This window comes from Leuciscus leuciscus (genome assembly GCF_965113295.1).
Source record: "Leuciscus leuciscus genome assembly, chromosome: 6".
Classification (NCBI taxonomy): Eukaryota; Metazoa; Chordata; class Actinopteri; order Cypriniformes; family Leuciscidae; genus Leuciscus; species Leuciscus leuciscus.
Window position 1 is genome coordinate 44,494,871 of NC_138730.1, and position 14,966 is coordinate 44,509,836.

The following is a 14,966-nucleotide window of genomic DNA, read 5'->3' on the forward strand; positions in this document are numbered from 1 at the left end:
TAATTGCTACTAGTAAGAATTGAATTGTAGAGCTCTCTAATTTAATTCTTACTAGTAAAAATGCAATTACGACGAGTAACGCTGGGTACAATTTAAGCTAAAACCATAGGCTAAAACGGCTTGCTATACGGCCGCATCGGCCAATGAATTTCGAGTGGCTGTCGACAAGGTTATCGGAACAAAACTCGCTGGGCCTGTTTAACTCACGGCCTGTGAGAAATTCAAAAGAGATCGGGCACCGAGAGGCTCCTTTGCATTTTTCAAGTGCGTGTATATCACACGATTTTTTTTGCACACGCCCAAAAACATTCATAATAATATGGTAGAACTCCTCATTCTGAGCAACATTGCCTCTAGGACCGGCGTCGTCAATCGAGCCGGTCGTTAAATATTGGAGTTTTGTTTTTTTGTTTTTTTACCTAGGCCTACTTAAGTTACATGAACTATTCCTAGATTTTTGGCTCAACCCCAATAACTGTTAAAAAGCTTTAAAATATAGGCTTATATTTCCTCAGTAAAATGCCTGTTTTGGCTGTAAATGTCTTTTCCATCTCTGATCTTGGTGATCTTACAGGTGCTACATCATGAAACATAATACTTTTACAAGTGCTAATAAAGGCTTTAAACCGCTTGAACCCCGTTAATTGCCGCTCGCAGCTATGTTTTTTTCTTTCTTTCTTTCATCAAAAGGGTGCTTTAGGCCTACCTGAATAATTTTCTGTGAAAGGAAAATGCACATTTTGATGATAAATAAATAAATGGAAATAAAAGCAACATTTTGTCACCTCTTTTTTATTACTTCTTTTTTTAGCATCTTAAACGTCCATCTGTTAGCCTACCATGATTTTAAAAAGCATGTCAGCATTAAATTCTTATTTTAATAAACACAAAGTGCCTTGACATTGAATCCAAGGCTTGTAATAGGCCTATCTTAATAAACTGTGAAACAATCCTGATACTTTTCTGAAGGCACAATAATTAAACCCAGCTAACAAGGAACATTCTCAGAACTCTGATTAACGTTCTCTCAAAGTTATGAACTACTGTTCTTCAAAGTTATCAGGTCTTTAAAAATTTTCTCAAAAATTTTCTTTTTTCTGAAACGTTCTAGTTGGACGTTCATCTAACATTTTTTAAATGTTTCTAGTTTCAGAATTTTCTGAAAACATTCCAAAGTAACATTCCCATAATGTTTGCACAATTATAAAATGGAATGTTCCCTTATCGTTCACATAACCAAGAAAATTGTTATACATTTTAAAAACTGAACGTTCAGGAATCATTCAGTAATAACGTTTTCTTAACTTAATGGGAACGTTAGCAAAACGTTATTAGAATTCCAATATTTTTGCTACCTAGGCACATTTGACTCATGAAATGTTTAAAACCTTTTAAAAATATAATATCACGATCAGATCAGACCATTAGTCTACTATGTTTATTATTTTGACAATGATAATTCATATGTATAAAAAAAAACATATGTCCGAATACATAAGAAAAAAATGATTACATGCACTGCACATTATATCAGTTGTTGACATCAAACAGCCTTGGTCTCCCTCTGCTGGTCATCAGTCATAAATGAGCTCGAAGAATAAGTGATGCTTCTGAGAAAAAACTGGCCGCCTCAATAATGCTCTGGTGTTGTGGCAAGTTTTGTATATCCTTCATAAAATGTATCCTGCTAATTCCTCCTTTTCTAAATATTCTGACAAAATATAGGCTATCTTCCAACTTTTCTTCTTTAATTCAACTCCCTAATTTCATCCATCCAACTTATATAACAAAAATGCTAGATTTCTGAGGCTTTATACAAGTTTATTCAAAGATGTGATGTTTAATTGCTTTTCTTATATATGTGTATTTTTGTAGACACATGTTTTTTTCTTTCCTGCATGCACTTAAAAATTCAAGCCTTTTTAAGAATTTCAATTCTATGGTAAAATTCCATCAAAATTAATTGAATAACCCTTACATATTAGCTTGGTTAATCAGGCCAATAAAAGACTATTTACTCTTCCTGTTTTAACAAGCTTTGCTAAATTTACAAAATTTAAAAACATTTTATTACTAATAGTGTTATTTTAGAAGTATTTATATACAATTATAGTATTTAAATTATATTTTGAATTACATTTATTTATTTATTTTGTCATTTTGCTATGCACTTTTTTAGTTTGTTTAAAACATTTCTAGATATCTTTAATTAATTTTGATTTATTTAAAATGTTTTAGTTTTTGGTCATTTTAGTATTTCAACTTTGACTTGTTTTATTTTAATTAGTTTCCAATGTAACTTTTCTAATTTCAGATCTTTTTTTAATCTAACATTCATATTTTATTTTATTTCAACTAACGATTTTCAATAGTTTTAGTTGTCAATATTGCACCATTTAAAGGTAGGGCAAGTTAGCTTTAAAGGACAAGTTCGGTATTTTACACTTAAAGCCCTGTTTACAGATCGTATCTGATGAAATAGAACGGTTAAGATTAAAATTTGGACACATGCTGCTGTCCCGAGAATTTTAGGTTTATTTCGCTTCACCCCCCCACCCCCACAATGGTTGTCTATGTGCACTGGAAGATTCCGTCCTAAAAACACATTAAACTTTCGTTTACAAAGACGTGAAACTCACCGAGTGGTCAGGGGTGTTCACTGATATGTTCACTCAAAAATCGCTGAAAAAGATGCATTCCAACAGGTTTTATCGTAGTTTTTGTCCAACTCCATTGACTTAATAGGACGTGCTGTGAGCCTGTGAGACCGCAGCACCTTTACGGTATTACTCCGCCGCTTCTTCTTCTGCTTCTTCTGTGTATTCAATCAGAGCCCGTCTACGGAGAGCCTGTCCACTCCCTATTAAGCCCTATTGTACCGAATTTTGGTTGTAGTACCACCAGAGTTCCACTGGGGGCGCTTGCCATGAGTGCAAAATGAATGGGAGTCAATGGGGCTAGACGGCTAAATTTGTCTCTTTCACCCGATTGCCGTTGAGAAATCTCAGATGTGATTGTAGATTTTGCAAGTTCAACATGGGTTTTAGGTCGAAAGTTGAATGAACGAGTACTTATGTCGTTTTGATTTCTTACAGGTTGAGTTGTTGTTGCCCATAACACGCTAGCATTCTGCTAATGACGTCAGCATTCTGACGTCACTGACATTTTGAAATACTTTTTTAAAGCAAATAAGTGACTCTAAAAAATCTAACACCCAGCAATGTGTAATTTCTTTGCATCTCCTTTCGAATACAACATTCAAATTACTAGACAAAAAATTATATCCTGAGAAAAGTGGATTTTGAGGGGTATACCGCCATTGACCTCCATTCATTCTGCACTCGTCCTGTGAGCGCCCTCATATGGAATCAGAGTGGAACTGCAACCAGTTCAAAAGCCGGAAGTGTAGTGAGAGTGAAACTTCTCGCCATATTAGACATTCTCTGATTCAATGAAATGTATGGAAGTAGAATAATGTCAAATGTTTTTGAAATAAAAAGCCTGTTGAATTGCACTACTTGAAAAAAAATAGTCATTGCATTAACCATGCTTGCATTTTAATGCATTGTATTTTTAGTGCTTACATTTTTATGGGCTGAAATTCAACATGGTTGAATATTTAAGCTGTGAATATTTCAATTAAAAACATTTCAAACACCTTTTCATTATTAAAAATTCAATAATCCATATTCACCTTTCATATTTCACTTCCAAAATATTCAAACTGTTTAAAAATACAACCAATAATATTCAACAGGCAATTTTCGGTCCATTTTATTTCGCTTTGCAAATTCGCATCCACAAATTCAGTGGTTCAAATTCGACAGTAAATTCTACATTGACGTCCAGGAACTGCAGGAAAAGCAGTAGATTGCCGAGCATACTCTCCATCTGCTGTTAGTCGACCTCACCATCAGATGGTGCAAAAGCGCTTGTTGAAGACCAGCAACAGTTAGAACAAGTCATTCATTCATAAAACCCATTTACAGCAATGTAAGTGTATTTGTGATTATTATGACGGCTGTTTTATGTTAAATTCAGTGTCTTCACGGTTACTTTTCCTGTGTAGCCTACATGCATCTTTCTCTACCGTGAACGAGATTATAATGTTATTCCCCGATGCGGATATACAGATCCAATGTTACATTTTTGAGGTTGACATATATCATATATTTGGTTGTTTAGTTGCCTTAACTTTATATTGTGGCGATGTGCTGCATGCAGGCTATTAGGGTTTCCCTCAATACTTAAGGATTCCCCTGCTGGACATATACAACGCTTAACGTAGCTTAATGGACTACAGTGATGTAAAAGACCAAACTCGCAGGCAAGCAGATGGACTCAGAATAACGCGCAAAGCTTAATGCTGAGCGTTTCCCAGTGATAGACTGCAGCTGGCATAAAGATGGCTTGATGTTGGACATTCGCACATTTAGGGACCGTCTCTAAAGTGTATACGACTTTGGTATACACGTTTCTAACTCCGATAGCATTTGAATAGAACGACTTACAGTCATAAAACCAACTGTAAAGTGTTAATTTAGTGTCAGGCATAATGCGCACCCTTTGGATTTTTGATATTTATTCAAATAAATTTAAGTTTGCTATTGAAGTCAGAAACGTGTATGCCAATGTTGTATGCAACTTTAGAGACGGTCCCTAAATGTGCCAATGTCCAATATCAAGCCAATTTTTACATTGAGTCATTTAGCAGAAGCTTTTATCCAAAGCGATTTACAGTTAAACTAACAATAGGAGGACAATATGCAAGTGCTGTGACAGTTTAAGCTAATGCAATACACGTATGCATACTACATATATATATATATATATATATATATATATATATATATATATATATATATATATATATATATGTGTGTGTGTTGATTTTATGCCAGTAGCCTATATCACGAAACGCTCAGCATGAAACTTTGCGCGTTAAGTTCATATTCTGAGTCCATCGTCTTGCCTGTAGCCTATATAATAGCCTACAGCCTACTTCCCTAATAAGGTGCGAGATTGGTCTTTCATATCACTATCAACGGAAGGAAATCCTTGAGTATGAGGTATTGAGGGAAACCGATTATAATCCTGTTCATGGTAGAGAAAGCTGATGACATGTAGAATACACAGGGAAAGTAACAATGAAGTTATTGAATGAAACATAAACACAGCTTTTGTGTGTTATCATCTTTTCCGCATATACTGACACAGATAATCATTTTCATTTTATGAATGAATGTCTTCGTCAGCAACAAGCGCTTTTGCACCATCTGATGGTGAGGTCGACTAACAGCAGATGGAGAGTATGCTCGGCAATCTACTGCTTTTCCTGCAGTTCCTGGACGTCAATGTTGAATTTACTGTCGAATTTGAACCACTGAATTTGTGGAAGCGAATTTGCAAAGCGAAATAAAATGGACCGAAAATTGCCTGTTGAATATTATTGGTTGTATTTTTAAACAGTTTGAATATTTTGGAAGTGAAATATGAAAGGTGAATATGGATTATTGAATTTTCAATAATGAAAAGGTGTTTGAAATGTTTTTAATTGAAATATTCACAGCTTAAATATTCAACCATGTTGAATTTCAGCCCATAAAAATGTAAGCACTAAAAATACAATGCATTAAAATGCAAGCATGGTTAATGCAATGACTATTTTTTTTCAAGTAGTGCAATTCAACAGGCTTTTTATTTCAAAAACATTTGACATTATTCTACTTCCATAGAAATGCCCGTGGTTTGCTTGCAATTGGCAAAGGTGCATTATCGCCACCAACTGGGCTGGAGTGTCTATTATTCAAGCTCTCAACGGAAGAATCACGGGTGTGACGCGTTTGGCAAAATAGGTCCACAAAAGCGAAATAAACCTAAAATTCTCGGGACAGGAGCACGTGTCCAAATTTTAATCTTAACCGTTCTATTTCATCAGATGGGACATTCTACCAGAAACGTACATTATCTGTCCTTGAATTGTTACAGTGAATAAAAAAGTATTTCATCCAAAAATTTCTAAAACTGGCTCATAGTTGATTTCTGTGAGTTGTTCTGTAAAGGAATATGTCATTCATTAGGTTCTCAGATATTTTTTTCTTTATTAAAAACACTTTTGAAAATTACAAATCCTGTCCATGCCCTTGTCCTCAGCCAAATTGGAGCTACAGCTTTCATAGTTTTGTTATGCTACAAACTGTTATTTAAAAAAAAAAAACTCATCAATAACAAGTTTAAGCTGTTATCATTCACATCAACTGATCAAAAACATAAAATTATATATAAATTCTACAAATAAATTCTATTTTACAACTGTCCCCATGTTTTGGTCAGTCCTGTCACGTTTACATAAAACTCTACATAAAATGTGTGAAATACACCTTTAAGGGTATCACTCAGAGGAAGTGACATAATTTGACCCAGGTGAAGCTTACATTGATTAAGGCTGAATTGTTTCATTGAATTGTATGATTTTAAGCTTGTTTTTGTATGTTTTTTTTAGGAAGACGAGCTAAAGGGTCAGGCCCTGTCACGGTTAAACATTCCAGAAAATAATGAAAATGTTTTAAATCCAAAACATGTCTAAAAAGGTTATTGAAATTCCTTGCTTGCATGTTAACAGTTTTTATGCTAGCATGCTAGCAGGCTGAGTAATGGCAGTTTACAATGGCCAACCGTCAGGCCCTGTCACATCAGGCCCTGTCACATTCCTGTGTGACACGGCCTTACAAATTAATGTTATTGTTCTTTTTTATTACATTTATTGCATATGTTATGTATTTAACGCATGCAATAGTAAAATGAAGGCCAAGGTGCTTGATTTTTATACAACTGTGGCCATGGAAGTGATTTAAACACCTAAATTCAATTATTTGGAGGGCTGTCCCAATACTTTTGGCAATATTATGTATGTCCTTGGCTGAATTTTACCATAGTCTAATATTACTTTAACATTAAAATTATAATAATAATTTAAAAAAGAAATGCCAATCAAAACTTAAATAAAGAACACAAAACATAACTTTTTCTGCATCATCAAAATCCATAAAGTCAGTCCTGTCACAGTACCGTCAGTCCTGTCACGCCATGGTCAGTCCTGTCACACAGGAAATTATGATAAAAGTGTACTATTTGAGGAAATATTAATTAATTAATCTCTTTAACTGTGTAGATGAAGGTGGGGGTATATATCCACTACTATGTTTTTATAAAAATCTCCTATGTAAAGGTAGTTATTTTACAACTATATGAGTGCCTGCGGGTATTCTGTGATTTTGTGTACTACAGTTGACCGAAAAGTTACTTATATTTCTTAAAGGAATTATAAAACCATGTTAGATACAATCAGGGACATGTGATCAATAAGAAAATGCTATCTGTATCAAAGAAATTCATTAGGAAACCATTCTAACATATACAAATTTGTCTGTGACAGGGCCTGACATTTTAGGGGTGAAATGCGTATAAAAATGTATTTTATTTAATCATAAAAACATGCTGAGATGGGATGATATGTGTTTCTCATAGTTTAACATGTCCTCCATATGTCTCAACGTTCAGATTTAAGAAAAATATATTTTTTTCCCCAAGATTTTTTAAAGTGGAAATGTACGTTTCTGGTAGAATGTCCCAGATACGATCTGTAAACAGGGCTTTAAGTGTAAAATACCGAACTTGTCCTTTAAAAGCATAAGATCACACCCTCCATTCAGAGCGTCTCCAAAGCCACGCCTCCAAAACACATGAACGCGCACAGCCAGAGCAGTCTGCATGTAAAGCGTCACGAGAGACTGCGTTAAACTACCTCATGTCTCAAAGCACATAACATTACAATAATAATGAATGTAAACAACTCACAGAGTGCTGATTTGTATTACCTGACTGCTGAAGTTTATTCAATGCATAAATCCGAGTCTGAGGACGTGAACGAGTTGCCATCTCGTAAGTACGGTTATGACATGGCGTGAACTCATTGTTTTGGTTCAGGAGGAACTGTAAAAGCGCTGCTGTTTGTTTGTGGCGCTCGGTGACTTACTTCTGTCTAACTCTGCACGGCTTTACGGTACATGCTGATGACTTGTGATGTCTGCGCTGACTGAGCGACACGTGCAGGTGCGAGGAAGTATGGAAATACATTATGTTGACAGGCTGGTAGGACATTATATCATTGTGTTCGGCCCGATGAATGCAATGATTGGATGAACATTGGTCTCAAGACTTCCACAGAAGATATATGTACATGTTTTAATATTTAGACATCTTCTATTATTGATTGCGAGTTTAAACCAGTTTAACAAAAAGTGTTTATGAAAAAAATTGCCTACACTTTAATGAAAGCAAAACATGGAAAATTAAAGCTAATGTTTTGTCTTGAATATTATTATTTTTAAATATAGATACAGAAATATTTTCATATTATTTAATGTTATAAAAAAAATTAAGCAATGCATTAATACGACTCGAATTGTGTGTCCACTTTACGCCCTTTTTTAAAGATAAAATATTCCACAAGTCACAAGGTATGAAGACTTATGGAACATAGAAGCATATTTATTAATCAAGTAATACAATTTTTACAGTAAATGATAAATGCTGATTGAAAAAGTATAAAATTATACACTGTAAAACTCAACCGTCTTACTGTCAATGCTGTTATTATTATTATGCCCCAACACACATTAATATTAGTGCTGGGCAACGATCAATCGCATCCAAAATAAAAATTAGTGTTTACATAATATATGTATGTGTGTACTGTGTATAATTATTTTGTATATATAAATAAACACACATGCATGTTTATATTTAAGAAATATTTGCATGTAAATACTGTATATATATTTATACATAATTTATATTTTATATAAATATAAATATATATAAATAATAACACATTTTAATTAATCTTAAATATATACATGCATGTGTTTATATTTATATATACAAAATAATTATACACGCACATATATATGTAAACACAATCTTTTATTTTGGATGCGATTAATCGTTGCGCAGCACTAATTAAAATGTATTAATTTAGCTTGGCTTGCAATCAATGAACACTTAAAGGAACACTCCACCGTTTTTTGAAATAGGTCTTATTCACCTTCTTTCCTACATTTAGATAGGTGGGCAAATGCATTTTTGTCTCAGTGCATGCATTGTTTTAGTTTGACAGGGTCGGCGCTAGCTTAGCTTAGCATAATGAATGGAATCCTTTGTTGCCAGCTAGCATGTCCTGAGTAAAAGTGATATAAAATGTTTTAAAAACCCACCTAATTACTTCTTGTGGCCTGCGTATTCACAACAAGTACAAATAGCGATGCAGATTAACACTAGACGATTTCCTATGCAGATATTGACTTGGGACTATATTAGGGGGAAGCACAGGTGAAGCACTGCTACTTGGGCGCAGAGATATCACGCCCAAGTAGCAGTGCTTCGCCTGTGCTTCCCCCTAATATAGTCCTTAATATATAAGTCAATATCTGCCTAGGAAATCGCCTATTGTTAATCTGCATCACTATTTTTACTTGTTGTGAATACGCAGGCCACAAGAAGTAATTAGGTGGGTTTTTTAATTTTTTATATCACTTTTACTCAGGACATGCTAGCTGGCAACAAAGGATTCCATTCATTGTGCTAAGCTAAGCTAGCGCCGACCCTGTCAAACTAAAACAATGCATGCACTGAGACAAAAATGCATTTGCCCACCTATCTAAATGTAGGAAAGAAAGTGAATAAGCCCTATTTCAAAAAACGGTGGAGTGTTCCTTTAAACACATTAAATAGCTCATTAAGACTTTAAAATGTTCAACGACAACAAAAACAGACCTAACTAATCAATCATCTTTCTCTGATTGTTTCTTCATGTTGTCTATAGGATGGCACAGAATTCGGACTGCTCTTCTTTCCTGTGGATGGTTGTAGGGTGAGACCAGCATCTCCTGCCGAGGCCTGTGTTGGAGTGACAGAGAGTTGTGAATCCCGTGGATTCTCCCGATCCGCGCCTCTGGTTTCGGTGCAGAAATATCCGGTAAATCCCTGTCAGCGGGCTACGGCAGTCCAACACCACATTGTTCCTCAGGTGAGTTTCGGTGATGCCCAGCTCCTCTAGCGCGAGCTTGACCGACCGTTCATCACTGGAAAGTGTTCGTGTCGGGTCGACCAGGTGCGCAGGTGTGGGAAAAGCAGGTGGGTATGCTTGTGGATACTCAATTCCCCTTAGCCAAGCACTGGACATGATCTGCGACAGGGAAATGCGGTCTGTGGGAACGAGCCTCAGCGCTCCCTTAATAACACGCTGGCAGACCTCAGGGACGTAATCGGGAATGCTGTAGGAACCCCTGAGGATACTGAAGCGCAGTCTTCTCAGGCTGGAGCCGTTAAAGGGGAACGTGGCCGTCACCATGAAGTACAGCAGGATTCCCAGAGCCCAAATGTCCACCAGAGGTCCAATGTAACCCCTGTCCCGAAAGAGTTCAGGGGCCGCATAGGGCGGAGAGCCGCAGAAGGTGGTGAGAATATCGGTTGGTTTGCATTCAGCGCTGAAACCAAAGTCGCCAATCTTGATGCAATAAGTGGTGGTGTAGAAGATATTTTCAGCCTTCAGGTCGCGGTGGATGATGTTGTTGTCATGCTGAAGATGAAAACAAAAAAACTGCTGGATCAGTTATGCGGTTTTCACATAGCCTGCTTTTACATTTGGTCTCTCTAATATTAGTTATATCTTTGGATTCACACATTTTAATAAAAAATGAGGCAGTGCACAATTAGTGCGGCACGATTGGGCACGATCTTTTTTTTAAGAATTGTGTGATATAAACTTGCAATTGCTAGTTATAAAGTCATAATTGCGTGATTTAGCCTAAATTCGCAATTGCCTGTTTTAAATTCTGAATTGCGAGAAAAAAAGTCAGAATTGCGAGAAAAAAAGTCTGAATTTGTGAGATATAAACTTGCAATTGCAAAAAAAAAGTCAGAATTGCAAGAACAAAATTCAGAATTGCAAGATATATACTTGCAATTGCGAGAAAAAAGAATTGTGAGATATAAACTTGAAATTGCAAGAAAAAAGTCAGAATTGCAAGAACAAAATTCAGAATTGCAAGATATATACTTGCAATTGCGAGAAAAAAGTCAGAATTGTGAGATTTAAACTTGCAATTGCAAGAACAAAATTCAGAATTGCAAGATATATACTTGCAATTGCGAGAAAAAAGTCAGAATTGTGAGATTTAAACTTGCAATTGCAAGAACAAAATTCAGAATTGCAAGATATATACTTGCAATTGCGAGAAAAAAGTCAGAATTGCAAGAACAAAATTCAGAATTACAAGATATATACTTGCAATTGCGAGAAGTCAGAATTACGAAAAAAAAGTCCAAATTGCAAGATATAAACTTGCAATTGCGAGAAAAAAGTCATAATTGCGAGATATAAACTTGCAATTGCGAGAAAAAAGTCAGAATTGCGAGAAAAAAATCATAATTGCGGAGAAAAATCATAATTGTGGGAAAAAAAGTTATTATGGCAAGATATAAATTCACAATTGCGAGAAAAAAGTCAGAATTGCGAGAAAAAAAGTCAGAATTACAAAATATAAACTCTCAATTGCAAGAAAAGAAGTCAAAATTGCAAGATATAAACTTGCAATTGCGAGAATGATCTTTTAAATGTTTTTATTCCATGACGGAAATAGCTGCTTGTTTGTAGGGCTGCACAGTTATAGTAGAATACAGACAGCCCTAGACTGTGGCTGTGTATAGTTAAAAAATAAAATTAGTTCAAATAAATCAAGTTTAGCCTCTTTAACGTTTAACCGCAAAATATAAAGGTTGAACACTGAGGCGGTCAGCAGCACGTGTGCTCTCACCATGTGTTTCACAGCAGACAGTATCTGAGAGAAGACCAGTTTACTCTCCAGATCAGACAAGCGTCCTCCGGTGGCGATCCTGGAGAACAGTTCTCCTCCAGGTGCGTACTCCATCACCAGATGAAGCCTGCGAAACGTCTCCACCACCTCATACAGACGCACGATGTTGGGGTGCGAGAGTCTCTCCATGCTGAGGATCTCAGACGGGAACAAACTCTGCGAGCACTTGTCCAGACGCAGCTTATCCAGGATCTTAACAGCAACCCTGTCTGAGAGAGAGGAATAAAAGAGAGTATGGGGAGAAAATGCACCGCCAGTGTCACATCAAGTCAAACGTATTTCTACTGTGCTTTATACAATACAGCTCTAAAATAGACAATCGTGTCATTGTTCAGCTCTAATCAGTTCAGAGTTGATTCAGTTGCGTTCAATAACTGTGTAAAGCTCAATTCAGCTATAAAGCAGCATCAATAAGGCAAAACATTTAGTTTTGCATATATAAGTTCATGTCCGTTTTTGCCTTTTTTAGTCTTGATTTAATGACTGTAAAAATGTAAATTGGTATAAACAAGTAAAAAGTAGTAATATATTTTCATTGAACACACATTTCAATTATTATTTTAATAATAATAATTTAAAAAATCTAACAATAAGCAGGTTGTTCATGAAAATTAAATTCAGTAAAAAACACACATTTTGACTTCAATTGAAACTTTAAAAAAAAATGGAAAAAAATAGACTTCTAACACCTTAAAAAGTGAACTAATATAATATAATATACATTTTAATTAAGAAACTTTTAACTTTCATCATAGAAGAGGTGTTTTTAATATTTGTACTTTTTAAATGGACTATACGTAAGAATTTTCATGTATTAACCACTTTTTACTAGCAATGTGTGAAAGCTTGTAGCGAATGTCTATCAGTCTGTACTGTAATGTCAATGTGTCATGCAAAGAAAAGGGACTCATTGAAGTTAATACATAGTCAGATCAATACAGTCTATAGTCTCAAATATACTTTATAATCAAACTATCATAACAGTGTAATTTTAAGTACCTCATCTGTCACTTAACGGCCACCGGTGTCGCTAATAACAAGAGTTTCCAAATTCTACATATAGACCCTTTAAATAAATGAATAGATCTGGCCACAAAAATGACGTAATGCAATTATTCGACTGTCCTTTCACCTGTTGACCTCATTTGTTCCTGAACACGTGAGGTGGCATTCACATGTCGACACTTATTAAAAGACATTAAGGTTTATAGAAATGAACACGTCCTGTAAGAGATTAATTATAATCTTCTAGGATTACCCTAGATTTACCCGCACGTGCTGAACACATGGTCATTCATCATCCACAACAAGGTTTTAGGGCAAGTTTTGGATGAACATATTCTCCTCAGAAAGCGTCTCTCACCTTTGGTCAGGTGGTGAATGCCGAGTTTGACCTGGGAGAAGTTTCCGCTTCCTATTTCCCCACGCAGCTCGTAGAAGCCGATCCGTCTGCCGAAGGTTAGGTCATCCACGAGCTTCTCCTTGTGTCCGAGGTCATAGACGGCTCTCTCGAAGAGCGTCTGCTTCTCGATGACCTCTGGGCTCACGGATGCAGGCTTTCTGCCCAGTGCTTGACCTCTTGTCTTCTTCTTCTTCTCCGTTGTTTGTCCGACCTCCATCCAGGCCAGCTGAGGCACGAGCTCTTCGTGGTGGGACGGCATCGTCTGCTTGGCCACCTGCCCTGTACGGAGAAAGAGATCTTTTCTTACTCAGTATTTTTGTCTTGTTTCCAGTCCAAATATCTAAAACTTCTAAAATCAAGATGGATTTACTAAAGTAGTAAAATGCCATAAGATATTCAAAGATAAGATAAAAGATAAATCAAAATGAAGTGAGTTTTTGCTTAAAACAAGCTAAATTATCTGCCAATGGGGTAAGAGAAATAATCTTAATTCAAACGGAAACAAGATCATTTTTTCTTACCCAATTGGAAGATCATTTTTCTTGTTTTAAGCAAAAACTCACTTCATTTAGAACTCAAAATGTGCTCAGAATCGCCATTAAATTTTAAGGGAGACTTTACAGTTCTCATTTAAGGATCAACTTTTCCTTTGATGCTTTCCATAAAATTCCTTGTGAGAGATAAAAACAGACCCAGTTCTTGAGAGGACTTTATAAGAAACGTTTGAGTTCGTAATGATATCAGAGTACAGTTCGAGATATATTTTTGAGATTACTGTGGTCTTTTTCTCAAGAGAAACACCTGAGATGAAGAGGACTTCAGCAAACGTCTCCATTTAATCATATCTAATGTGAGATTTTCTTGATCTCAATATTATCTCAAACATTTCTCATCAAATGAGCCATGCTATACACATTTATAGATACTGTCTTTTGCATGTATTTTATCTATACTAAAGAGCCTTAACATCTGAGAAGTTTCCCAAGCTATTAAAGAGCAACCTGTGAGCAATAACATATTCCTCTATGTCCTAAAACCCCAAATAAAACCATTCAGGATTTCAAACTCACACATAATCTGTCCTCTGTTACTTTTCTCAGTAAAAGACAATAGTCGTCAGTTCTTTGGAGAACTAGATAAGAAATGTTTGAGTGTTTTTAAGATCTCTTCTGAATCTTCTTAGGGGTTCTTCTGAAATGAAGGGGACTTGAGCAGACGTCTTCATTTAATCTCATAATGTTTGTCTAGGAGAAAATATATCCAGATTTGGAGAGCCTGTGGGGAGATCTCAACATTTCTCATCAAATGCTTCCAAATGCAAATGATCTGAGTTATACTATACACATTCATATAGATGTAAACTTTCTTTTGCATGTCTTTCAATTTTTATTTCTACTAAGGAATCTTAGGAGAACATCTGAGAGCACCATTAACTTTCCTGAGCTATGAAAGAGCAATAACACGTTCCCTCTTCATGCTTAAAAACCCAAGTAAAACTATTCAGGATTTAAAATTATGTTTTCAAACTCAAACTCTGTGCTTTTAAGTATCAACTTTCTCCAAATTTCTCATCAAATGCTTCCAAGTCCAAATGATCCGATTTATGCTATACAGATTTATATAGATGC

The 14,966-nt window shown here is 35.6% G+C and overlaps 1 protein-coding gene across 1 annotated transcript; it reads right to left on the minus strand.

Moving 5' to 3' along the window:
* Window positions 1-9,781: 9,781 nt before the first annotated feature.
* On the minus strand, window positions 9,782-13,875 carry LOC309501350 (serine/threonine-protein kinase NIM1-like; the record flags this gene model as incomplete). The annotated part of the gene is made up of 4 exons (XM_082173399.1): window positions 9,782-10,639; window positions 11,877-12,145; window positions 13,300-13,617; window positions 13,860-13,875. 4 exons carry the CDS (start codon window positions 13,873-13,875, stop codon window positions 9,878-9,880), a joined length of 1,365 nt encoding a protein of 454 aa, XP_082029525.1. The 3' UTR covers window positions 9,782-9,877.
* Between the last annotated feature and the right edge of the window lie 1,091 nt (window positions 13,876-14,966).